This window comes from Vipera berus (assembly GCF_964194415.1).
Source record: "Vipera berus genome assembly, chromosome: 16".
Lineage (NCBI taxonomy): Eukaryota > Metazoa > Chordata > Lepidosauria > Squamata > Viperidae > Vipera > Vipera berus.
In genome coordinates this window covers 2,561,459-2,589,040 of record NC_138219.1, presented here as the reverse complement: position 1 = coordinate 2,589,040, position 27,582 = coordinate 2,561,459, and the positions used below count along the sequence as shown (strand labels likewise).

Sequence of the window (27,582 nt, the reverse complement as noted above, 5' to 3'; positions counted from 1 at the left end):
TGGTCCTCCTGGCAGGAGCCAATCAGCGCTGAGGGAACTTTACGTGAGGAGCGTCCGCCGTGCTGTAGCGGGGCGGGCGAAGAGGCACCCTGTCTGTCCTGCTGGAGCCAATCAGCCCAAAGTGGGCGTGGCCCGGGCGGAGGTATTCTACAGGAAGCATTCCCCCGGGGAGGTGTGGGTAAGTCAGCCGGGGAGCGCGCGGCCGCCAGGAGGGAGCAGCCAATCAGCACTGAGAGGGCGTGGCCCGGACGGAGGCTTTCTCAGAGGAGCACCCGGAGGAAGGGCGTGGCCCGGCAGGCGGAGAGGGCGCGGCCGCCGGGCCGGGCCCAATCGGCGCTTGCGGGGCGTGGCCCGGGCGGAGGCTTTATATAGGGCGGCGCCGCGGGGCGCGTGGCGAGTGCGTGCGGCGCTGGCGGCACTGACCGGCTTCCCCGCGGCAGGGCTGGGCTCGGCCATGTTCAGCTGGGTGAGCCGCGACGCGCGGCGGCGCAAGGAGCCCGAGCTGTTCCGCACCGTCTCGGAGGGCCTGAAGCAGCTCTACGCCGGCAAGCTGCTGCCGCTGGAGGAGCACTACCGCTTCCACGACTTCCACTCGCCGGCGCTGGAGGCGGCCGACTGGGAGAGCAAGCCCATGGTGCTGCTGGTGGGCCAGTACAGCACGGGCAAGACCACCTTCATCCGCCACCTGCTGGAGCAGGACTTCCCCGGCATGCGCATCGGGCCCGAGCCCACCACCGACTCCTTCATCGCCGTCATGAGCGGCGAGAGCGAGGGCGTCATCCCGGGCAACGCGCTGGTGGTCGACCCCCGACGCCCCTTCCGCAAGCTCAACGCCTTCGGCAACGCCTTCCTCAACAGGTGAGCTTTCCGGCTGCAGGGGGCAGCGAGGAGGGTCTTGAGGACTAGGGCCACTGCTGCTAGCTGCAGGGTGAAAGGGGGGGGTCCTTGGAATCTGATCTTGAGGACTTTCCAGCTGCAGGGTGGGTGGGGGGCAGAAGGGAGGGAGGTCCTAAAGAGTCTGATCTTGAGGACTAGAGCCACTGCAGTTAGCTTTCCAGCTGCTGGGCGGGGTGGGTGGGCAGCAGGGAGGGAAAGGGGGGGGGTCTTTGGAGTCTGATCTTAAGGACTAGAGCCACTGCTGCTAGCTTTCCAGCTGCTGGGCGGGGGGTGGGGAGGGGGGGTCCTTGGAGTCTGATCCTGAGGACTAGAACCACTACTGCTAGCTTCCCAGCTGCAAGGTGGGCAAAGGGCAGCAGGGAGGCAGGAGGGGTCCTTGGAATCTGATCTTGAGGACTTTCCAGCTGCAGGGTGGGTGGGGGGCAGAAGGGAGGGAGGTCCTTACAGTCTGGTCTTGAGGACTAGAAGCACCACTGCTAGCTTCCCAGCTGGATGGTGGGCAGGGGGCAGCAGAGAGGGAGGAAGGTCTTTGGGGGCCGATATTGAAGACTAGAGCCACCGCTGCTCAACCTTGGTGGCTTTAAGGCACACCTGGCTGGGGAATTCTGGGAGTTGGAGTCCACCCGACTTAAAGCCACCAAGGTTGAGAAACGCAGGAAAAGGAGCAAATCCTTTGCAGCCAAAGGCAGAAGCATCTTCAGTGCCCTCCCAGGGCCAAGTAATGTCTAGGAGGGCAAAGTATAAGGGACCTTGGAGGTCTTCTAGTCTAACCCCCTGCTCAAGCAGGAGACCCATTCCTAAAAGGTAGTTTATAGATTCGATGTATGTGCTGCCATCTCACTGGCAAAGCGACCGGCATAGTCTGATGACACCAGTTTACAGAGGCATCGAACCGGATAGAGGGTGGCAGGGGTGTCTCTTCATCCCTCTCTTGATAACCAGGCCAGGTTGACCTAAACCCGGTTAGTGGCCTTGCAAAGCAGCTGACTTTACAGTGTCCCTGCCCGGCAGTGGCTAAATTCAGCTTGCCTTCGTTGGCGGTTCCATGAATGGGAGTCTAGTTAATGGGGAATTGTGAGTCATAGGGTTCGCCCACCACAGCCTGAATGACCAGAATACAGAATAACAGCTGAAAGGAAACTTGGAGGTCCTCTAGTCCAGCCCCGCCCCCCTCTGCTCAGGCAGGAGACCCTGTAGTATTTCAGACAAATGACTCTCCAATCTGTTTGTAACATCCTGCAGTGATGAAGCCTCCACAACTTCTGGAGGCAAGCCTTTCCACTGATTAATTGTCCCCATTGTCAGGAAATTTCTCTTGAGCCTTGTCTTGAATTGGCATCCGAGGGGGAGGGAGAAGGGTCAGAGGTCAGCAAGCACTCTTGCAAAAACATCTGAGTAATGCCAGCCCCCCCTGGGTGGTTTAACTACACAATTCTCTTCTCTGAATCACTGCAAACTCTGGGCGTGGCAGCTTGCTGGAGCTTTGCTTTTTTTTTCTGCCAGCTTGTGCCCGGCTCGGTTGGCCATTCGCTCGCACCATCGCCTGCATCTCCTGCCCAGCTGGAAGATGGTTACCCTTCCTCTCCTTGGCTTCATGCTTGATTTCGCTCTCATTGGCCCTTGCGACGTTTGCCCCCCCCCCCCCCCCACCCAAAAGCATTTTGAAAACCGGGAAAGTCTCAAAAATCTAAAAAATAAATAAAAATCCCATATAAATATCAAGAAGCAAACCTTCTTCCCCACTGCAAAATTCCATTATTCCTTTTATCTGGTGTGGGTCACCTTAGGAAGCTCTGCTTTGGAGTGTAGGTTGCAAAAACACTCTGGGTTAAACCTGCCTTTTTAAAAGTCGCATCAAGAGTTGGTCCATTGTTCTCTTTATTACCGGGTGTTCGGGGGCGTCTGCCAGTTGTGTTGGCCAATCGGTGTCATTAATGCATGAAAACCCCCCCAAAGATTCTTGGAATGCTGGCTTTGCAGCTGTAGAAACATGATTTTTAAGGAAGGACGGGGGGGAAAAACCCCACAAAAGCTCTGGATATTTACAAATATTAAAAATAGCTCAACGAGTTCTGAGCAAAAAGGATCCTAGCCCGATTAAAAAAAATACATTTGCTGGTTGTTCTCGGTGTTTAAAATCCGGGATAATAATCTGGAGGCCAGGCTTGCATGCAGGCCTGGCTTAAGTATGAAAACGTTTGCAACTTTTCTGCTGTGTCAGATATTGGTTCTGTGGTCTGGAAAAAGACTTTGCAGTCCTGGGATCAGTCTGTCTATTTGTAGAGGTTTCTGCAGCCCGTGTGTCCCCATGACACAAACTGAACCCAAATTCTTCGTTTTGCAACGCCTTAGTCTGCTGTTATTTCCAAACTTGGCAAGTTTAAGATGGGTGGACTTCAACTCCCAGAATTCCTGCAGCCAGCTGTGCTGGGAGTTGGTCCACCGGTCTTAAACTTGCCAAGTTTGAAAAAAAACACCCTTGCTTTGAATTACGAGTTGACCCAAACTCTCAACTTTCTTCCCCAAATACACCAGGGTTAAAAACCCGCCCACCTTAGCGCGTTGCGTGAATGTGGACACTCCGTCCTTTTACGGGTGGAGCTGAACGGGCTGTGTCAACACACAGCCGCAATGTTGGGACCTCAAAAGCAGGCAGAGCGAGGACCGTCAGGGAGGGGGGGGGGCTTCCCCTGGATTTACAGAACGGGACTTTTTTTGGGGGGGTGTTTCGGGATCCTTGCCGCTTACGAGTGTTTGCAGAAATGAAAGGCACCCGTCTCTCGTTGCTCCTGTGGGTTGGGCAGTCTTGCACAGACCAGTTGCTGGGCGTGCTAATTCGAATTGCGGTCCTGGGCAGGCAGATTTCGTGCCAGAGTGTGTGTGTGCGTGTGTGCGCGCGCCAGGTGTCCGCTCCACACCCTGTCCAGTCATTTGGGGGAAGGCCTTAAAGAGAAAGTGATGATCCCGGCATTCTACATGTGGCTCAACTAAATGGAAACTTTTCCAGAGGCGTTCCAGGTGGGAGGTCCTGGGGTCAAGGCTTTGGGGTTGGCCTGGTTAAAAAGCAGGGATTCTGGCAATCTCATTTTATTGTAGTAGGCTGTGATAAGAGAAATTGTTCCTGTAATGATAAAGGAGAATATTTGTCCTCAGGGCTGAATGGCAGCATCCCCGCCGCTCTCTGAGCTGGGTGGTTTTCTCGCAGACATTTCGCTACCCAACTAGGCAACATCATCAGTGCTAGAAGGGAAGGGGGTTTGTGGGCAGGAGGAAGAGGAGAAGGTGGAGCAGGAGGGTGACGACGACTGTGGGGTCCTTGGTGCTCTGTGAGCTTGGCCATTCTCTTGCAGACATGTCATTACCCAACTAGGTAACATCAGGGAGAGAAGAGGATGTGGAGTGGGGTGAGAAAGGACACTGAGGGCTGTGGGGTCCTCGCTGCTCTCTGACCTTGGTGGTTTTATTGAAGATTTAGAACAGAAATGGGCCACCTGGTCTTTCTCACCCTATGAAAAATTTAACCTGTGGGATTCATTGCCACCAGACACGACGAATAAATTGGCTTGTGCGGCTTTAAGAAGAGAGAGAGATAAATTTAAGGAGGCAGGTTCTTGATGTGGCACCAATTCCAGCACAGGGGAATACAGGCAGTTCTCAATTTTACACCACAATTGGGGACCAGAATTTCTGTGGCGAAGCCAGGTGGCTTAAAGTCCATTGTGCCCGATTTTACAGCCAGGGTTGTTCATTAAGTGAATCCCTCTAGTGCAGGGGTAGGCAACCTTGGCTCTTTTGTGACTCGGGGACCTCAACTCCCAGGATTCCTCAGCCAGCATGGTGGAACTATGGCTCCTTCATGACTTGTGGACTTCAACTCCCAGAATTCTTCAGCCAGCATGGTGGAACTATGGCTCCTTCATGACTCGTGGACTTCAACTCCCAAAATTCCTGAGCCAGCATGAGGGAAATTTGGCCCCTTCATGACTCGTGGACTTCAACTCCCAGAATTCCTCAGCCAGCATGGTGGAACTATGGCTCCTTCATGACTTGTGGACTTCAACTCCCAGAATTCTTCAGCCAGCATGGGGGAACTATGGCTCCTTCATGACTCGTGGACTTCAACTCCCAGAATTCCTGAGCCAGCATGAGGGAAATTTGGCCCCTTCATGACTCGTGGACTTCAACTCCCAGAATTCCTCAGCCAGCATGGCTCAGCTTGGAAACCTCTCCCTTTCCCCTCAGCGTGGCTGGCTCAGGAATTCTGGGAGTTGAAGTCCACGAGTCACAAAAGAGCCAAGGTTGCCTACCCCTGCTCTAGTGGTTCGTTGAACCATGCGGTCATTAAGCAAATCTGACTTCCTCCACTGACTTTAGAAAGCCCACCGGAAGAGTTTCTCAAGTTCACTTCACCCCTCCTGATCCCCGAACAGAATCAAGATGGGATTACACGAAGGATTGGTTTGTTTTTTTTCTTATGCTTTCCCGTTTGCCAGAACGAAGTTGCTGCAACGGGGCACTTGATTTCTCCACTCTGCAACTTGATTTTCTTGTGAAAACCAGATATTTTGTCATCCTGGTAGGGACTGCCCACTTGGCTTTTTTTTTTTTTTTGGAAGGAAAGGAAGATAATTTCTTCAGAAGCCGACTAAGCTGGTCTCCGTTTCTCAAGTAAAAATGTTGAAAGATGAGTGCCTGATTCAGGGTTCCTCTTTCTCCCAGCTTTGGGCCCGAATGGAGATTGCAATTCCCACATTGGGTGGCCTACAACTCCCGTCGCCTCTCCAGCCAGCACCAGCTAGGGCAGTGATGGCGAACTTTTGACAGACCGAGTGCCCAGACTGCAACCCAAAACCCACTTATGTATCGTTGGGTGCTGGGTGGGCGTGGCCCATTGGGTGGGCATGGCTGCGGTGGTAATTGTTGTGATTCAGGGTCAGCCTGTGGGTTCGGCAGTTGGGTCGGAGGAGGAGGAGGGGGGTGTTGAAGAGCTTGCTGATGATGGCCTTGAGGCTCCGCAGAGCCCTCAGCCAGGCCCCTCCCATCTGGTCACGACGGAGACCCAGCTGTGTGAGCCTGACAGCGTGGATGAAGATGACCCACAGCTGGCCCTGTTCAAGGACGCCCGACGCAGGAGGCAGTCAATCAGGAGTAAACAGAGGAAGGCAATGGGGCACCTCAGAAGGAGGCAGAGAGAAGCCACGCCCTGAACTGTTTAAAAGGGGAATGCATGGGAGGGCTGGTTTGCTGAAGGCAACCGCTTGAAAAGCTCCTGTTTCATGGTTCGTGTTTGCTCTCTTTGCTCTGTGTTTTTATGTGAATAAATTTGGCAGGCTTAATTCCAGCCTCTTGCCGTTTGTAAAGGGGTTGTCCCTGCTTTTTCTGCAGGGCCGGTAGCAGGCTGGTATAGAACAGTAATAGCAGACTGGGTGGCACTAAAAAGTTCAGTCGATCAGTTCCAACTTTGCAAAATCTTTTTTCCCCCCCGTGAGAAGTCGAAATTGATTGATTTAACCTTTTTTTTCTTTTGCACACGGCAATGGAGGCCTAAAGCGAAAAGGTTTTCTAAAACCCAGCTGAAGGCCTAGGACTGGGGCGACAGCGCGCGTGCCCCCAGAGAGGGCTCTGCGTGCCACCTGTGGCACCCGTGCCATAGGTTCGCCACCACGGAGCTAGGGGAAGGCAGGTGTCTCCCCCATCACCTCTGCTGCCTTTCCCAGCCCGAGTTTTCGGTTCCCCTTGCAGGGTGTTGCGTGCCACTTCCCTTCTGTGGTGAAATCCGAAGCCCTTTGTAAGCCCGCACAGGATGTGGTTTGTGGCTGTGGTGTGAACAGTGCGTAGGGGTGTAGTCCTTGACTTACGAAACTCTTGCTGCTAAGCGTGGCAGTCGCTAAGTGAGTTTTGCCCCGCTTTACCACTTTCCTCGCCACAGTTACGCGAATTGCGCTGGTTAAAGTTACCGACACGGTTGTTTAAGTGAATTTGGCTTTCCCCGTTGACTTTGCTTTTCGGAAAGTCACAGAGTGGGAATCACGTGACCCCGGGACACGGCAGCCGTCATAAATATGAGCCGGTTGCCAAGACTGGAGTTTGATCACGTGACCAGGGGGGCCCGTAAATGTGAAAAACAGTCATGTCACTTTTTTCAAAGCCGTCGTAGCTTCGAACAGTCACTGAATGAATGGTTGTAAATTGAGAACTGCTTGTAAAACATCCCCAGAGTTTCACCTCTAAGGAGAAAAACCTGCCGGGATGAGATTGGGGAAAAAGCGAATACGATCCTGGGTTGTATAAGCAAAGGCATAGAATCAAGATCACGCGAGGTATTAGTACCTCTTTATAAAACCCTAGCAAGGCCACACCTGGAACACTACAACCAGTTTTGGTCACCACATCACAACAAAGATGTTGAGGCCTTGGGAAAAGTTCAGAGAAGAGCAACTAAGATGATCCAAGGCCTGGAGACTAAAACATATGAAGAACGGCTGCGGGACTTGGGTTTGGCTAGTCCAGCGGTCAGCAACCTGAAACAGTGAAAGAGCCACTCGGAACCGGTTCCCTCACAAAAGGAAAAACTGGGAGCCGCAAAAAATGTGTGCGCATGTGCGTACATGCGCGCATGCGCAGAACAGGGTTTGACTGAAGAGTGGAGCCAAGGCGAGATATGCACCTACCCTGCATATTTGAATTGATTGGTTGAACTTTTTTAGTCCCACTTTTTTTTTTTTTGGGACTGCACATGGCAGAGGACTGGGAGCCGCAGGAGTCGGCTGATAGAGCCGCATGCGGCTCCGGAGCCGCGGGTTGCAGACCTGTGGGCTAGTCTAAAGAAAAGAAGAAATAGGGGAGACATGATAGCAGTCTTCCAGTATCTGAGGGGCTGCCACAAGGAAGAAGAGGGGGTCACGTTATTCTCCGAAGCACCAGAGGGCAGGACAAGGAACAACGGATGGAGACTAACCAAGGAGAGAAGCAAACTGGAATTAAGGAGAAACTTCCTGACAGTGAGGACAATTAACCAGCGGAACAGCTTGCCACCAGAAATTGTGGGTGCTCCCATCACTGGAGGTTTTTAAGAAGATACTAGAGAGTCACTTGTCTGAAATGGTCTAGGTTCTTCTGCTTGAGCAGGGGGCTGGACTGGAAGACCTCCAAGGTCCCTTCCAGCTTCTATTCCTGTTCCTATTCCATTCCATTCCATTCCAATATCTATTCTATTCTATTCTATTCTATTCTATTCTATTCTATTCTATTCTATTCTATTCTATTCTATTCTATTCTATTCTATTCTATTCTATTCTATTCTATTCTATTCTATTCTATAATTTCTCATGTCTGAGGGCCCTTGTTGGGAACAGGCAGAAGGGGCAAATGGATGGATCCTCTGGTGGTGGCTGTGTCTGCTCCTCCTGAGGCCCGTTTTTGTGATCTTTGAACCCGTTGGCCACGGATTCCTCCACATTGCTGGTTTGTTAAATGATTTTGCAACAAAGCAGGGCTGCTGCTATGCTGGGTAGCCTGGACTTTGGACCGGAAGGTAGAGAATCAGAAAAATGGGAGAGGGACCTTGAGGTTTTTCCTTAGTTTCAGACTGGATCTCTCTTTGATAAGCTTTCGTCTGTTCCTTCTTACCCTGCCCTCTGGTGCTATTCTCCAGAAGCAGCGGAGGAAAACTCACCAAGGAGAGAAGCAACCTGACAGAACAATCAACTGGTGGAATGACTTCCCACCAGATGTTTGTGGGTGCTCCATCCCAGGAGGTCTTCAAGAAGAGATTGGACAACCATTGGTCCGAAATGGTACAGGGTCTCCTGCTTGAGCAGCAAGTTGGACTAGATGACCTCCGAGGTCCCTTCCAGTCCTAGGATTCTGTGTCCCAATGCATTCTCTGAACTCGTGACACTTCTCTGGCATGTTTCAATAGTTTGAAAAGGAAGGACCCTGGGGGAGGGGGGGTAGGATGATGAATTGGGGGGTGGGCAGGGCTGGGATTGGACACACATGGGCACACAACACCCCCACATAATTTGGGGGTATCCTTTCCTTTTTAATGCAGAAGCAGTCCTTTTTAAAGGCTCCTGTTTTTCAAAGAAATGGGGGTGACATGATAGCAATATTTCAGCATTTGAGGGGCTACCAGGAAGAAGAGGGGGGGTGTCAAGCTATCCTCCAAAGCCCCAGGGGGCAGGACAAGAAACAATGGTTGGAAACCGAACAAAGAGGGAAGCAACCTGGAATTAAGGAGAAAATTCCTGAGAGTGAGGACAATTAACCAGTGGAACAGCTTGCCACCAGAAATCGTGGGCGCTCCATCACTGGAGGTTTTTTTAAGAAGAGACTGGACAGACACTTGTCTGAGATGGTTTTAGTTCTCCTGCTTGAGCGGGGTGTGGGGCTGGACTAGAAGACCTCCAAGGGTCCCTTCCAGCTCCATTCTATTCATGCCTTTCCAGCCTCAGCAAGCCAAAGTTTGCAGAGGTTTTGAAGGAGTCCAAATGGGTTAGGGTTTGCCCAGCCCCGATGTCACGAAAGCTGTGATCTCGCCCCCTCCAAGTTTAATGAATGATTCCATCCCCTAAGTTTCGGGGGGGGGGAGGGAAGGAGGAAATGACCAGTTCAAGCAGAATGGCAAAAATGTCACCCCAAGACCCCAGTTTCTGTCCCTGCTTGCGCCCAGGGCCACCAGCCTCCTAATCCTGTCCTTTACCCTTCTTTGCAGATTTATGTGTGCGCAGTTGCCAAACCCCGTCCTGGACAGCATCAGCATCATCGACACGCCGGGCATCTTGTCCGGGGAGAAACAGCGGATAAGCAGAGGTGGGGCTTAAAACGGTGTGTGTGTGTGCGTGCGTGCGTGTGTTTATAAGGTTGTGGGTCCTCCTTTTGCAAGAGCTTTTGTTCCCTCCCCCAAAAAAGGGGGGAAAGGTGCCAGTTGCGGCCTTTCCTGGACCAGGATTCCCTGCGCGCAGTTGTTCAGTCCCTAGTCATCTCACGGCTGGGCTACTGTAATGCGCTTCTCCATGGGGCTACCCTTGGAGGAACACTTGGAAGCGACTCTCACGCTTCCGACGGATGCAATTCCTCAAAGAACCTGGGGGCATTGTTTACCTTAAGGAGTCTTTTAATCAAAAGAGCATAAATTCGGGCACAGTATTGTAACACAGTTCCTCCCTCTAATTAACCGTCTTAAATCACATTCTCTAATTAGTTTGAATTGTAAGCTTTCCCTCCTGTTAACCCGCCAAATTCTTCTCTTCTTTCCAAACGGCCTTGAGAGACATTCTTCCTATTCCCCCCCCCCCCCCGCACACCCAGCATCAACTAATTCTAACTTTAAAAGTAACTTGCACAAGTTTTAAAAGAAGCAAAACTGCCTTTCCGCACGTTGTCAAAGCAAGAACGTCGGATGTTAGCAGCGTTGACGGCTATACAGCTTGCGCACAGTGTGGCAACGCGGGCATTTTTGGGGGGCCCCCAAGAATGATGGCCCCTGTGACAACCACTGCTCCACGGGTTTCGTTGGTTGCCGGGCTGCTTCCGGGTGCAATTCAAGGTGTCGGTGACCCCCCCCCCCCGTTAAAAGGGGAAAAGGCAGAAACCAAAGAGAAAGCTAAAAAAACGGGGGGGGGGGGGAATAAAAATAGAACAGAAAGAAAAATACAAAGAAGTAGCTTTTGATCTTCTTTACAATTATAAAGAGAGTTATAAATTGACTTCCTGCCCGACAGTTACAACATAACTCTCTTCTATCTATAATCTGTCTTGGCTGAGTATCAAAACCAGAAGTCATAAGCTCTCCCCCCCCACCCCGTTTTCCCCCAAAAGGTCCATAAGGGGTAAGGGGCTTTGTTTCCCACTCTCCCTTCCCCATTCTCCGGAGCCCATCCACAGGAAGGAATTGCATTCTGGAAGCAGAATCACAGAGTTGGAAGGGACCTTGGAGGTCATCTAGTCCAACCCCCTGCTCAAGCAGGAGACCCTGTACCCTTTCGGGGGAATGGCTGTCCAGTCTCTCCTTAACAACCTCCACTCTTGGAGGCAAACCGTTCCACTGATCTAGGCCTGAGCAGGGGGCTGGACTAGAGGACCTCCAAGGTCCCTTTCATCCCTTCTCCTGTGTTCCATACCTTGGGGCAGTGATTTATTTATTTCATTTAATTGGATTTGTATACCGCCCTTTCCCAAAGGACTCAGGGCGGTTAACAGGCTAATTAAAACAAGAAATAGAAAAATTAAAAAGAATTAAAAAGATTGTAACAGTCCCTGAAAAAGTAAAGTGATGGGGAACCTTTTGGAAGCCGAGTGCCCAAACTGCAACCCAAAACCCACTTAAGTATTGTCAGGTGCCAGGTGGGCGTGGCCCATCGGGTGGGCGTGGCTGCGGTGGTAACGGCAGACTGGGTGGGACTAAAAAGTTCGTTCAATCAACTCCAACTTTGCAAGATCTTTTTTTTTCCCCGTGTGAAGTTGCAGTTGATTAATTGAACCTTTTTTTTTTCCTTGCACACGGCGGTGCAGGCCTAAAGCGAAAAGGTTTTATAAAACCCAGCAGAAGGCCTAGGACTGGGGCGACGGCGCGTGTGCCCACAGAGAGGGCTCTGCCTGCCACCTGTGGCACCCGTGCCATAGGTTCGCCACCACGGCCTTGGGGAGAAAACATGCAGGTTGGTGGGCGTAATACAGCACCGTGGCCAAGGACTCAGTCGGGTGAAAATAGCGGCCCCCTTCTCAAAGGCTTTCCCTCTTCCCTTTTTTCCTTCCTTGACAGATCTCAGTGGGCACCCTCCTCACACTTCGGGGGGGGACACCCTTGCCAAGTGCTCCGTCTGTACCCCCGGCCACGTTTGGGACTCCGAGCGCTGCATTTCTCTTGGCAGGATGGAAACTTTCCTAGCTTGAGTCAAGAATCCCCCCGGCTTGACTGGCCGCTGCGGGCAGGAAACGCTGCAATCCGTGATAAGGCTTGACCCTGGGTGGGTCTGGCCCCTTCCCCCCCCCACTCCCGGTGAAATACCAGTGCAGGATTTTTCTGGTTTGGGGACCCGCGATTAGGCATATCCCCTCTCCGCTCTGGAGGGCTGAGTAAGTCCGTCCCGCCTCTCCTGGGTGGAGACACGCGTGGGCTTATTTCCCCCGTGTCGTGAGTGGGTTTTCCTGGGCGGAGTGACCGGGTCCCTTTGGGAGATGCCTTCAGACATTCTCGGGACACCCGTGCCAAATAAGGGAAGACGGAGATGGAAAGTCTGGTGTGGCTTTTTTTAAATTTTTCCCCCAGGTGGAGGGCGGACGAGGGTCTGTTCTGCCTGGAAACGTTTTGTTCTAACTTCGCGCACACACACACACCCGTGCCAGAAGTGTCATTTTGCACATCCCTGCTGGACTGTGGCTTACGGACTGGGGGTGTGTGTCTCCAGGTGTGCCTGTGTCACGGTCGCTCGCGGTTGGTCCGGGTCCATAAACTGGCAGGGTTTGTGCTTCGGCAAAGCAACAGGGCTGCTGGGGTAGGTTTAAAAAGCGCATAATTAAAATTTTAAACTTGGGGAGAGAAAAGGAGGGGAGTTCGAAAGACTTTTGCCACCTCTGGCATTGTCTGCAGGTGCTTAGGGTTGCTCCCATCATCCCCAGCCGCCCCCCCACACCCCCGGAGATGCAAGGAACAGTGTTTTGAGCATTTCTGAATTCGTGCTGGGTGATTAAAAACCCTGGCCAGAAAAATGCTGCTTTTGAGAATTGCATGTCCCACTTTTCTAATAAAATAAAATAAAATAAAATTTTCACCCAGTGTTGCCCGACCTTAGCAAGTTTAAGATGCATGAAATTCAATTCCCAGAATTCTGGGAGTTTAAGTCCACCCTTCTTAAAGCATATTGGCTGGGGAATTCGGTGTGTGTGTGTGTGTGTGCTGAAATCCACCCATCTTAAACTTGATAAGATTGGGCAACAGTGGCCTAACCTTGCGCTTACTGAAGACAGATTGTGCATGCTCAGTGTTGAAGCAGTTTAAACAACTGCAAAGTCAGAGTGCATCTGAACCCCTGTGTGTGTTTTTCCTGTCTTTGAAAAAGACCAATTTGGGTGGTGCATTTGAGTGATCTGCAGTGTGTTCCTTCACTGTCACTTGAGAAAAACTTGAGGCTTAGACATTCACCTGTCTGAGATGGTATAGGACAGTTCTCCTGATGGACTAGAAGACCTCCAAGGTCCCTTCCAGCTATTCTATTTCTATTAATTCTGTATTTCTATTCCTATTCTATTTCTATCCAGTTTCATTGCATAAATGCTTAGCCCAAGCCAAGCTGGACCCTATTAAGGCTTATTTATTTTATTTGAAGAGTGAGCGCCTGTTACGCGTCCCAGCTTCTGCCAACCTAGCAGTTCGAAAGCACGTAAAAATGCAAGTAGAAAAATAGGGACCACTACGGTGGGAAGGTAACAGCGTTCCGTGCGCCTTTGGCGTCTAGTTATGCCGGCCACATGACTACGGAGACGTCCTCGGACAAGCGCTGGCTCTTCGGCTTTGAAACGGAGATGAGCACCGGCCCCTAGAGTCGGAAACGACTAGCACGCATGTGCGGGGGAACCTTTGCCTTTACCTTATTTTATTTGAAGTATTTACATAGCTTGAAATAATTATATAGGAAAATGGTCGTGCGTCACTTTTTTCAGCGCTGCTGTAACATCCAGCGGTCACTATAGGAATGGCTGTAAGTTGAGGATCATCTGTAAAATCACTTAAAACTATAAAACTCAGTTCATTAAAACATTAAAAAAGAGGTTTTTTTATTTGGCGTTGTTACTGCAGTGTGTGAACTGGGCCGCAGCAGATTAGATTTATTCATCACGGGTTTGTAACCCAGTGAGTTTTGGGTACCAGATGCCAAACCCGGTTCCGTTACCGGATGGGACAATGACATGCCATGGATTTGTCTTCCAGGGAGAACATTTTTTTTCCTGCTGCTACTACAGTTTTCCACAGGAAAATGTTTGGCTTTTTATGAGTTTAATTGTTCCATAACTTGGACTTGGCGTAGATGAATGGTTTTTAGTGCCTGGGGTGGGTGAAATCTAAGCTTGCGGCGTTCTTCCAGGCAGCGATCTGTTAAAAAAAAAATCAGTATATTTATGCAAGTGTGAATCTAGCCTGCTAAAATTGAGACATTTGTGTTTTTCTTTCCCTTGATTTTTTTTTCTTTGCAATTGTAAATACTGAGAAGTAAGCATGAGCATAAATCTGCAGATCGGGAAAATGCAGAAAATGTTATTTCTGAGTTGTCTGCTCACTTTGCAAAGTAGGGAGGGTGGTTAGAGTATTCTACAAAAATGCAATACCGTTGAGTGGGTTGAAACCCTTGCAAGTAAATACCGTCTTCCGATTTCAGCCCAGTAAGTAAGTCATTTTTCCCCCAGTGCCATTGTAACTTTGGACGATCCCTAAACAAACTGTGGTAAGTCAAGGACTACTTGTAACTTGCTTTTAAATGTTTTGAATTTTTTCCAACAAACCACGCCTGCCATGGGAGTCTGCAAAAGTCTGCTTTTGAAAAGCAGTGATTTATCTGACTCTAAAGAGTCAAAGCACAGAAGAGGTTGAGCTGATAGGATGCTGAGTCTTAAAAGTTGCCAAATTTGAAAACCCCAGGGCCACACATAGCCAGTTCCTGCAGGGGTCTTCATCAAATTAGGCAACTTTTAAGACTTGTGGACTTCCATTCCCAGAATTCCCCAGCTAGTCATGCTGGCTGGGGAATTCTGGGAGTTGAAGTCCACAAGTCTCAACTTTGGAGACCCCTGTTTTAGTTAAAAAAGGATTACAAGTGACATGATGGCAGTCTTAGACCTTTTTAAATTGCACTAGAAACACTTTATAAACACTGCACTGGAGTGTCTCAGATGGGCATTAAAGGGGATTTTGATGGAAGCGTAAAAAGAGAAATTGCAAGTAACTTAGATTTGGGTTGGGGATGCATCAGCAGCATTGTGACAGGTTTAGCAACACGCAGGCACAAAGTTTGGGGTTTCCCCTGCAGGAAGCTGCAACAGGAAAATAGTGAACCGTTCTAAGACTGCTGAGATCAGAAAAATCTGATGGGAAACTGTGGGCTATTAACCCCATCAGGGACTGCAAAACGCTGATGCAATTTTCTGGCCCTGAGAGATTGCAAATAATTTTTTAAGAAAATGTCCTTAAGCATTTTGGTCACCATATCACAAAAAAGATGTGGAGAGTTTGGGGGAAAAATCAGAGAAAAGCAACTAGGATGATCCAAGGCCTGGAGACTAAAAATACGAAGGACAGTTGCAGGAATTGGGTATGTCTCGTTTAATGAAAAGAAGGATCAGGAGCGACATGATAACAAGTATTCCAGTATTTGAGGGGCTGCCACAAAGAAGAGGGGGTCACGTTATTCTCCAAAGCACCAGAGGGAAGGACGAGAAACAATGTTTGGAGACTGACCAAAGAGAGAAGCAACCTGGAATTAAGGAGAAACTTCCTGACAGTCAGGACAATTAACCAGTGGAACAGCTTGCCCCCAGAAATCGCGGGCGCTCCCATCACTGGAGATTTTTAAGAAGAGGCTAGAGTCTAGACCAGGGGTAGGCAACCTCGGCTCTTTTATGACTCATGGACTTCAACTCCCAGAATTCCTGAGTCAGCTGATTCAGGAATTCTGGGAGTTGAAGTCCATGAGTCATAAAAGAGCCGAGGTTGCCTACTCCTGGTCTAGACAGTCACTTTTCTGAGAAGGTATAGGTTCTCCTGCTTGAGCGGGGGGGCTGGACTAGAAGACCTCCAAGGTCCCTTCCAACTTTAATTTTGCGGATTCATTTTAAAAATTGCTCTGTGTTCCTGGTTGGCAAAATGGCGATATTCATTGACTGCTTTTCTGACCAAACCTCTTGACACAATTTTTTTTGCTTTTTTTCTTTAATGGAGCAGTTCTTAATCTGAATTGACTGATCTTGATATTTGTGCCCTTGTTGTGGTCTGAAAAACTTCAATTTGATTCCCGGAATGGTGTTTCAGACATGAATACAGGTCATCCTCAACTTACGGCTGCAGTTGAACCCAATTTTTCTGTTGCTAAGCAAGACAGTTATGAAGTGAGTTTTGCCCCCATTTTACGCCCTTGTTAAGTTAGTCACACGGTGGTTAAGTGAATCCAGCTTTCCCCCATGGACTTCGCACAAGAGCCTTGGTGGAGCAGTGGGCTGATGCCTCCTTAAGTAACACCAGCTGCCTGCAATTAGTGCAGGTTCGAGTCCCACCAGGCTCAAGGTTGACTCAGCCTTCCATCCTTCCGAGGTAGGTAAAATGAGGACCCAGATTGTTGGGGGCAATTTCATTTTCATTCATTTCAGTTATTATATTTGTATAATGCTGCTTGGGGTGTGTGTGAAAGCCCTAATAAGCAGGCATATACAAGGTTGACTCAGCCTTCCGTCCTTCCCAGGTAGGTAAAATGAGGACCCAGATTGTTGGGGGCAATAAGCTGAGTTTGTAATAATGCCGCTTGTGGGGTGTGTGAAAGCCCTAATAAGCAGGCATATACATAGAATGAAGGCTACTGCTAAGCTTTTAAGCCGCCCTGAGTCTTCAGAGAAGGGCGGGGTATAAATGGAATTAAAATAAATAAATAAAATAAATATACATAGAATGAAGGCTACTGCTAAGCTTGTAAGCCGCCCTGAGTCTTCGGAGAAGGGCGGGATATAAATGGAATTAAAATAAAAAAATAATAAAGGGGATCGCGTGACCCCAGGAAACCCAGCGAACGTCTCACTTAACGACAGAAATGTTGGTCTCAACTGTGGTTGTAAGTCGAGGACTAAGCAGATCTTTCTGTGCCCGGCTGACCGGCTCTACATTCTCGGCGCCCCGTATGACCGACGTGGAACCCTCCACCCTGAGTGTTTTTTCCTTTCTTCAAAATGACTTAACCTCTGGCAATGCCGGGAAGAACTTCGGAGTTTTCCTGTTGCAGAGACATTTGGGAGGGGTGCCCTAAGTGCATGCGTAGAATGTTTTCCCTTCTCTGCGTCTCCGTCCCAGGCGCATATTTCCATGATTTGCAAATAGGCTTGATGGCCAGGGGTGACTTCAGCACGGAGTAACTTTCCCGCTCTCTTCCAAGAAAGTTGGCTTGTGCAACGTTAGATTTTTTTTTTTGTCTTCCTGGATTTGAGACGGGGAACTGTCCTTCTTCTTCTCCGGCCTGGCATCTTGTAAGCTCTCTGTTTTGGCAGAGCAGTAACGCTTCCCCTCCAGAAAAAAAAAAGTAAGGTTCTAGTCCTCAGGATTCAGAAGAAAAGGGAGAGGTTTGGATTCGGCACGAATCTGGACGGTAGAATGGATGAGATTCCCCAGCTTGTTCAGTTTGCAAGAGAGGGCTAAATTAAACTTCCTTACTCCAAGGGAAAACAATATCTGGGTTTGGAGCTGAGTGGAAACCCCATAATAGACTTTTTTTTGCATAAAATGGAAAAGAAATGCACTTATGATTTGTGATTAGGGGAAAAAATGGAGAAGACTGAGCTTTCTTTTGTAATCCTAGAGGAAGAGATATTTTTGTAATTGTACTTATATTTGCTGCAAAGGAAATCTGAACCCACCCACCCTTCCTTCCTTCCTTCCTTCCTCCTTTCTTCCTTTCCTTTCCTTTCCTTTCCTTTCCTCTTCCTTCCTTCCTTCCTTCCTTCCTTCCTTCCTTCCTTCCTTCCGTTTTTTGTAAAACGTTTTCTTTGTTTTTCTTCTGTTTATGTTTTTGTAAAGTGTTCAGTAAACATTTATGGGGAAAAAATAAGGTTCTAGTCCTCATGGCTCAGAAAGAAAGGGAGATTTTTGGCCCTGCACGAATCCCTACTGGGATGGTAGAATCCTCTTCCAAGGACACATTATTGCACTCAGATAAGTCTTTGACTTACAATCGGGTTGTTACCAACACTTCAGAGTTACAAACAGACTTCTCCCGGGGGATGCACAAGGCCTGCTTCTGATTCTACCATCCAGGTTGCTTCTCTCCCGGATGAGTTTCCATCCGTTGCTTCTTGTCCTGGCCTTCTGTGCTTTGAAGAATAGGTGGACCCTCCCCTCTTCTTTGGGGCAGCCCCCTCAAACCTCGGAAGACTACTTATGTTCCCCTCCCCCCCCCCGGTCCTTCTTTTCACTAGACTAGATGCATCGAATTCCAGCGACCGTACTTCATAGGGTTTTAGCCTCCAGGCCCTCTCCCCCAATCATCTTTGTTGCCCTTCTCTGCACTCTTTCCAGAGTCTCTTTTTTACATCGTGGTGACCAAAACTGGATGCAGTATTCCAGGTGTGGCCTTACCAAGGCATTGTAAAGTGGTATTAGTACTTCACGCGATCTTGATTCTATCCCTCTGTTAATGCAGCCTAGCCCTGTGTCGGCCTTCTTGGCAGCTGCAGCACACGGCTGGCTCATATCTAAGTGATTGTCCACTAGGACTCCGAGATCCCTCTCACAGCATAGCTGACTCAGGAATTCTGGGAGTTGAAGTCCATGAGTCATAAAAGAGCCAAGGTTGCCTACCCCTGCCCTATACTATACCTGTGCCTTTGGTTTTTCCTGCCTAAAAGTCTCAACATCTTTTTTTATATTAAATAATAATAAAGTTGGAAGGGACCTTGGAGGTCATCTAGTCCAACCCCCTGCTCAGGCAGGAAACCCTATACCATTTCGGAAAAATGGTTGTCCAGTCTCTTCTTAAAAACTTCCAGTGTTGGAGCATTCACAGCTTCTGGAGGCAGGTGGTTCCGCTGGTTAATTGTTCTAAAATGTCAGGAAGTTTCTCCTTAGTTCTAGGTTGCTTCTCCCCTTGATGAGTTTCCATCCATTGCTCCTTGTCCTGCCTTCAGGCGCTTTGGAGAAGAGCTTGACTCCCTCTTTGGGGCAGCCCCTGAGATATTGGAACACTGCTATCCTGTCCCCCCTCGTCCTTCTCTTCATTAGACTAGACATATCCAATTCCAGCAACCCTTCCTTCATATGTTTTAGTCTCCAGTCCCCTAATCAGCTTTGTTGCTCTTCTCTGCACTCTTTCCAGACTCTCAACATCTTTTTTACATCGTGGTGACCAAAACTGGATACAGTATTCCAAGTGTGGCCTTACCAAGGCATTGTAAAGTGGTATTAACACTTCACGCGATCTTGATTCTGTCCCTCTGTTAATGCAGCCCAGAACTGTGTTGGCTTTTTTGGCAGCTGCAGCACACGGCTGGCTCATATCTAAGTGATTGTCCACTAGGACTCCGAGATCCCTCTCACAGTTGCTACTATTGAGCAAGGTGTGCCCTATACCAGGGGTAGGCAACCTCGGCTCTTTTATGACTCATGGACTTCAACTCCCAGAATTCCTGACCCAGCATAGCTGACTCAGGAATTCTGGGAGTTGAAGTCCATGAGTCATAAAAGAGCCGAGGTTGCCTTCCCCTGCCCTATACCTGTGCCTTTAGTTTGTCCTGCCTAAATGTAGAACCTTCCTTTTTTTCCCACCATTGAATGTCATCTCGCTAAGGCTCTGTGGTCCATGAGAGAGAGGAGAAAGTATGAGGTTGCAAAGCTTGGCCTGGCAGGATGTCTACGGAGGTTTTCAGTCATCCAAGTACGGTTGCCCCAAAGGTGCTTTTTCAGGAGGCAACTGGGAAGTAAAACATCCTCAACAGACCCACAAGAAAGTCCAGTTGCCTCCTGAAAAAAAAGTAGCCTTGGGACAGCCCGGCAGGAGACTCAAACCCATCCCCAATCTTGCAGGCTTTGGTCCCCGCAACATCTGAAGGACTTGGCCATACGAATCGAACTCTGCTGAACGAGCTGGACTTTCCCCAGTGGGGCCGGCCAGCCAGCCACTGACCTCTGCCTTCTCGGGTTTCGCCGCAGGTTACGACTTTGCCGCCGTGCTGGAGTGGTTTGCCGAGCGGGTGGACCGCATCATCCTGCTCTTCGACGCCCACAAGCTGGACATCTCGGATGAGTTTTCGGAGGTGATCAAAGGTCTCAAGAACCACGAGGACAAGATCCGGGTGGTGCTGAACAAGGCGGACCAGATCGAGACGCAGCAGCTGATGCGGGTCTATGGGGCGCTGATGTGGTCGCTGGGCAAGATCATCAATACCCCCGAAGTGGTGCGCGTCTACATTGGGTCCTTCTGGTCGCACCCGCTGCTCATCCCGGACAACCGTAAACTCTTTGAGGCGGAGGAGCAAGACCTGTTCAAGGACATCCAGTCGCTGCCTCGCAACGCCGCTCTCCGGAAGCTGAACGACCTTATCAAGAGGGCCCGGCTGGCCAAGGTCAGAAGCGCTGTCAGTGTTTGGGGGACGGTTGGGGATGGAGGAGATTGCGGCGGCAAAGGGGGACCAGTAGCCTTGGGCCATCTTTGGAGTCTGGCTAGTAGGGAAGGGTCTGTCAGGTGCAAAGAATCAGGACCACGGGTTATTAGCACTTACAACATATACAGGTAGTCCTCGAGTTACAACGACGCACCTAGTGACCGTTCAGAGTTACGACGACACTGAAAGAAGTGACTTACGACCATTTTTCACACTTAACAACTGTTTCCGCATCCCCACGGTCACGTGATCAAATTTCAGTTGTTTGGGATCTGACTCATTTTTATGACAGTTGCAAGTGTCCTGGGATCGCGTGGTCCCCTTTTGCGGCTTTCTGAGGAAAGGAAGCCAGAAATGTTGCTAAATATCAACTTCAGTGATTCTCTTAACAACTGGGGCAAGGAAGGTTGTAAAAAGGGACAAAACTCACTTAACAAATATCTCGGCAACAACAACAAAAAAGGGGCTCAATTGTGGTCGTAAGACGAGGACTGCATGTATACCCCTTCGTAGTGCTTTACAGTTAAGTTCCAGATAAGCTGATTTTATTGCTCATGTCTCTGCAAAATAATCTAGTTAAAGGTTGGCAGATAAGAGTTAAGAGAATTCAAGAAGAGTTGGACTTAGACCGTTTGTGAGAATGTAACAACTCCAGGCTGATTCCTCTCTTGACATCGCCCCCAGGCTCTGCCGGTCCTTCCCCATGCACAGGCAGGACCCACGCCAACTCCCGAAACCAGGGGTAGGCAACCTTGGCTCTTTTATGACTGGTGGACTTCAACTCCCAGAATTCCTCAGCCAGCCTGGCTCAGCTTGGAAACGTCTCCCTTTTCCCTCAGCGTGGCTGGCTCAGGAATTCTGGGAGTTGAAGTCCACGAGTCATAAAAGAGCCAAGGTTGCCTACCCCTGGTATAGGGTCTCCTACCTGAGCAGGGAGTTGGACTAGATGTCCTCCAAGGTCCCTTCCAACCCTGTTATGCTATGTTCTATGATGGGTGCAAAGTCTAACAAAGTTTCCTAACATGGATTATCCTGGCCATTGCCTGATTGAAGCTTTGTTAGCGTTGGCTTGGCTTTTGCAGTCCATCAACCATGATTTACAGTTGGACTTTGCTCAGGAATTCTGGGAGTTGAAGTCCACAAGTCATAAAAGAGCCAAGGTTGCCTACCCTTGGCCTATACACTAAACCAAGGGGTCTCCAAACGTGGCAACTTTAAGACCCATGGCCCGCTGGGGAATTCTGGGAGTTGAAGTCCAAAAGTCTTAAAAGTTGCCACATTTGGAGACCCCCTGCCCTAAAGCACCCCACTGTACAGAGAGCAGACTGGTCTCTTGACCTCTCCTGCAGATACAGGTAGTCCTCGATTTACGACCATGATTGGACTGGCATTTCTGTTGTAGCTCAATGCAGTCATAAAGCGAGTCATCACGCAACCAGAACTGATTTCACCACCATTTTGTGACCTTTTTTTTTGCCAGACTTGTTAAGAACAAGGACCGATGTCTTAACAATTACCACGGACTTTCTATTTTTCCCCCCAAGTTTAAAAGTTTTGAAATTTAAAAATTAGATCTGTGTGACGATCACTTTTATTTATTCTCGTACTGCATGTCTGGTGCTGGCTCTGTTTGTAGAAAAAAAATCTCTCCTTTTGGGGTATTGATTCCAAAAAGCTGAGACTGTAGGGATGGCTTAGAAAATTTCCCACCAAAAGCATCCTATTTTTAGAAATGTGCTGTTTTTGTGTGAGCGCATAAACAGCAGCAGCAGAAGAAGCAGCAGCTTTTCTAGGGTACAACTCTCTTAAAAATGCTCCCTTGGTTGAAACTCACAAACTCCCCAACAGATGGTCCTTTAAAATGGGGGAGGGGCAACCCGCTTTAAGGACCACATTATGGGGAAATGGACGATGCAACCTGGGTGAGTGGAACGTGGTCAGAATTCCCTTAGATTTAAAATCTGAAATTGAAATTAAACCTTCAATTGGTCCTTTGGGGGTTTTTTTTGCAGCGCTGTTCACACCTGCAATTGTTTGCCTGGGCTTTTCAAGAGATGTACCCAAAGGCAATACAATCAAAAGCAGACCAGTAAACCTTTGTAACACGCAGTCCACGAAACGAATGCTTCCTCTTTTTTTTCTGCCTTTACCCCAAATTTAACTTGATGTCTGAAGAAAGAAACCCCCTTTTCTGCAAGAGTTCTGCAGAGTCGAAAAAACAAAGAACAGTGCTTTTTTTATAGAAATGTGGCCAATTGAAAGTGGAAGTTGCACTCTGGCAAAAATCTGATCATTGTTTTGGTTTTTAGGAAACTTTTCAGAAACCCCACCACCACCCCATTTCCTGGTGCAAAGGGGCAGATTCTTGTCAAGTTCCCTAAAACTTCCTTTGTGCTTTGCAAGGGAGTATTATTGATTTAGGGGACACGGTGGCTCAGTGGGTTAGGACGCTGAGCTTGTCGATCAGAAGGTCGGCAGTTTGGCGGGTCGAATCCCGAGTGCCGCGTAACTGTTACTCGTCCCAGCTTCTGCCAACCTAGCAGTTCGAAAGGACGTCAAAATGCAAGTAGAAAAATAGGGACCGCTACGGTGGGAAGGCGTTCCATGCGCCTTTGGCGTCTAGTCATGCCGGCCACATGACCACGGAGATGTCCCCGGACAAGCGCTGGCTCTTCGGCTTTGAAACGGAGATGAGCACCGGCCCCTAGAGTCGGAAACGACTAGCACACATGTGCGGGGGAACCTTTACCTTTACCTTATTATTGATTTTCACAGACCCAGGTTTTGCTAACTTTAAGAAGTGTGGACTTCAACTCCCAGAGTCCCCCAGCTGAGGTTAACAAACACTGCCATACAGCAATCGGTGAATCCCTTGTTTCTCTTAATATGTAGTCCTCAACTTATGACGGTCCTTTCACCAACCATTTGAAGTTACAACAGGGGTGAAAAAAAATAAGGCAATGCAGCTGTTCCTTTACTTACAACCATTTATTTAGTGACTGTTGGAAGTTATAATGGCGAACTTTAATGAAAATAATGAAAAAAGTTACTTATGACCAGTCCTTGCACTTAGAACCGTCACAGCATTCTGACAGCCACATGATCAAAATTGGAGTGTTTGTAAAATACACCGCCTGTATTTACAACAGTTGCAGAGTCCATGGTCCCCATTTGTGACTTTCCTTGGGGCTTCCAACAAGGTGGGTGAAGCCAGTTGCTTAATAGCCGTGTGATTTGCTTAATGACCGTGGTGATTCGTTTAATGACCATGGCAAGAAAGGTTGTAAAAACAGGCCGCAACTGACTTAATGACTGCATCAGTTAGCAATGGAGGTTTCTGGTGCCAATTTTCATAAGTTGAAAGCTACAGCTAAGCAGGACTGGATTTGTATTCTTTGGATGGGACACCACCAGGAGATCCCAGGACTGTGGATTAGAGTTAAAAGCTGAAAAAGCATCCAGAAGAAGGTGCTAGCAAGGCATTTTTTGTATCACTGGTAGGAAAACTATATGGATTGTGTCCAGCAAGTCCCAAAAATCAGATTTGACTTGTACCTTTCTTCACGTTTTGGCTTAAATAATGTTTCTCGATTGTAGCAACTTGAAAAGATCTGAACTTCAGTTGAAGTCCAGACCTCTTCGAGTTGCTAGAGAAATACTGGCTTAGAGGCTTTAAACCAATTTGAATCTGAATTATTTTTAGGGCTGCTTTGACCCTTTCAAACTTTCTAACCCCCTGAGAGCCACAGAGATAATTTGAGGACACATCTGTCAACAGAATTGCATCGGCAGATTTGAAGGGCTGTCCACTTCTGTTTATTTTTTCAGATTTATTTTTATAACAGCACTAATACATGAAGTATTAGTACCACTTTATAATGCATCCAATTTTGGTCACCACAATATAAAGAATATGTTAAGACTCTGCAGAGAGTGCAGAGAAGAGCAACAAAGATGATCAGGGGACTGGAGGCTAAAACATATGAGAAAGGTTGCAGGAACTGGGTATGTCTAGTTCAGGGAAGGGGGAACCTTGGCTCTTTTATGACTCGTGGACTTCAACTCCCAGTGGCTGGCTCAGGAATTCTGGGAGTTGAAGTCCACGAGTCATGAAGGGGCCAAGGTTGCCTACCCCTGGCCTAGGCCGCTTTATGACTGGTGGACTTCAACTCCCAGAATTCCTGAGCCAGCCACGCTGAGGGGAAAGGGAGAGGTTTCCAAGCTGAGCCATGGTGGCTCAGGAATTCTGCGAGTTGAAGTCCACGAGTCATGAAGGGGCCAAGGTTGCCTACCCCTGGCCTAGGCCGCTTTATGACTGGTGGACTTCAACTCCCAGAATTCCTGAGCCAGCCACGCTGAGGGGAAAGGGAGAGGTTTCCGAGCTGAGCCATGCTGGCTGAGGAATTCTGGGAGTTGAAGTCCACGAGTCATAAAAGAGCCAAGGTGGCCTACCCCTGGCCTAGTCTAACGAAGAAAAGGACCAGGGGTGACATGAAAGCAATGTTCCAATATTGGAGGGACTCCCACAGAGAAGAGAGGATTAGCTTGTTCTCCAAATAAGCAGAAAGAAGGCAAAGGCAAAGAAGCAACAAGATGGAAACTAATCAAGCAGAGAAACAACCTAGAGCTAAGGAGGAATTTCCTGACAGTGAGAAAAAAACTAACCAGTGGGACATCGTGCTTTTAGAAGTTGTGGGGGGGCTCCATCCCTGGAGGTTTTTAATTGACTTTCCTTGTTGGAAGCTGACTGGGAAGATCACAAACGGCAATCAGATGACCCTGGGATGCTGCAGCCGTTATAAACACATTCTAGTTGCAAAGCAGCCACATTTTGATCACGGGACCATGAGGATGGTGGGGTGGGCCTGAGGGTGAAAACGAGTCATGAGTTACTTTTTCCAGTGTCCTCATAACTTTGAACGGTTGCTAAACTAATGGCCATCAGTCAAGGGTACTTCAATTCTCTTGACATCTCCAACTAACGTCTCAGCCGGTCCAGCGTTGACTAGGTAGAAGAGCCCCCCCCCCTCCTCAACCATCTTCCTTCTGATCCCCGGCAGGTCCACGCCTACATTATCAGCTCTTTGAAGAAGGAGATGCCCAACGTCTTTGGCAAAGAGAGCAAGAAGAAGGAGCTCTTGAACAACCTGGGCGAGATCTACCTCAAGATCGAGCGTGAGCATCAGATCTCACCTGGCGATTTCCCCAGCCTCCGGAAGATGCAGGTACAATCCCAGATCAGACCCCCCCCCCCGAGGGCAGGGGAAAGGGACAAGCTTTGGGAAGTGGGTGTCCCAGGGGTGGGAAAGGATCTGGGATCACCCATTGGCCTTTTTATCTCCATACTACAGGTGGTCCTCAAAGTACGACCACAATTGAGCCCAAAATTTCCATTTGCTAAGTCAGTTGTTGAGTGAGTTTTGTCCCCTTGTACGATCTTCCTTGTCCTAGTTGTTAAGCGAATCACTGCAAGTTATTAAATTAGTAGCACGGCTGTTAAGTGATTCTGGCTTCCCCATTGATTTTGCCTGTCAGAAGGTCACAAAAGGCGATCCCGTGACCTCAGGAGAACCCTGCAAAGTTATAAATATGAGCCGGTTGCCAAGCGTCCGAATTTTGATTGCATCGCCATAGGGATGCTGCAATGGTTGTAAGGGGCAAAAACGGTCATAGGTCACGTTTTTCAGTGCTGTTGTAACTTTGGACGGTCACGAAATGAACTGTGAACAGTAGTTATGGCCCCAGCATTCTCCTTGAGGTATTTGGTGGTCTGTAGCCCTGGGGTTGACCTCTCCAGCTGTCCACAGACCCCGCTGCTGTCTCTTGGCCCAAATCAAAAACTCGGTGTGGTTGTGTGTCCTCAGGAACAGCTCCTGACCCAGGACTTCAACAAATTCCAGCCCCTGAAGCAGAAGCTGTTGGATGCGGTGGACGACATGCTGGCCAACGATATCGCTCGGCTGATGGTGATGGTGCGCCAGGAGGAGTCCCAGATGCCCTCCCAGGGGGTGAAGGGCGGGGCTTTTGAGGGCACCATGAACGGGCCCTTCGGCCATGGCTACGGCGAGGGCGCCGGCGAGGGCATTGATGACGTGGAGTGGGTGGTCAGCAAGGACAAGCCCACTTACGACGAGATCTTCTACACCCTCTCGCCCGTCAATGGCAAGATCACGGGTGCCAGCGCCAAGAAGGAGATGGTCAAGTCCAAGCTGCCCAACACCGTCCTGGGTAAGATCTGGAAGCTGGCCGACGTGGACAAGGACGGCCTGCTGGACGACGAGGAGTTTGCCCTGGCCAACCATCTCATCAAAGTCAAGCTGGAAGGGCATGAGTTGCCAGCCGAACTCCCTTCGCACCTGGTGCCACCTTCCAAGCGCAGGCACGAATGACGCCCTCCGCCTCCGGACGGCCCTGCTGAGCGTAGCAACGCGCTCTGGGTGGAGGCACCCGAGTGCTGCCCGCGGGGGACTGAGTTCAAATCTTCCCGCTTTGCGCAAAGTCGAGTCGCCCAGCCTTTCTCAAATGTACAATACTGTATGTTCTGATATATATGTATATGTATGTATATATATATATACACACATATATATATATACATATATATATATACATATATATCAATATATCTACACCTAGGTAGATATGTCTGCATATATATATATGTGTGTGTGAGAGAGAGATTGTCCCCTGGAAGAAAGTGTAATACAATGTTTTAAGGCTGTAACCTTCTGTGGTGCTGCGGGGAAAAAATTGCTCGCTTTTTTACTTTAGCCGGAATATAATCCGGGAAGTGGGGATAGCTGACCCCAGATTCTTGTCATCCTTTAACAGGGCGTGTTTTTTTCACAAGCTGAATGGTTGTCCCAGGACGAGAGGCGCAGGGCCCTTTTTTCCAGGGGGAATTTGTGGCCTTTATCCTCTTTTATGCCTATCCTTATTCCTGGAACCCATTGCCGAAGAGGAACATTATCTCATTGCCCACAAAAGTCACCTGGCTGTGGTCCACACTCACTGCATCTCTGCCGGAACTTCCTCTCCTCTCCCGGTATTATCGGCGGTTTCAGCCCTGTTCTGGAGGAGGGAATTCATGTTCTTGTTGCCCCTTGCACACTTTTTAGGGCCCTAAATGGCATCGGGCAGCGAAGCAGTGTTCCTCCGGGTGTGCCGAGTTGGCTACAACATCCTTGGATAAAAACCAGCATTCTTGGCTAGAAGTCAAAAAGGTTTAGCCACCAGCAAGAGCAACGTTTCTCAACCTCGAAGATGGGTGGACTTCAACTCCCAGAATTCCCCCAACCAGCCAGCCAAGCTGAATTCTGGGAGCGGAAGTCCACCCAT

The 27,582-nt window shown here is 49.1% G+C and overlaps 1 protein-coding gene across 1 annotated transcript; it reads left to right on the top strand.

Annotated features, from left to right (window-relative positions):
* EHD1 (EH domain containing 1) lies at positions 1 to 27,582 on the top strand. The gene is made up of 5 exons (XM_081340327.1): positions 1 to 858; positions 9,614 to 9,711; positions 19,793 to 20,205; positions 25,305 to 25,469; positions 26,109 to 27,582. The coding sequence occupies exons 1-5, from the start codon at positions 455 to 457 to the stop codon at positions 26,631 to 26,633; spliced, it is 1,605 nt and encodes a 534-aa protein (XP_081196453.1). The 5' UTR covers positions 1 to 454; the 3' UTR covers positions 26,634 to 27,582.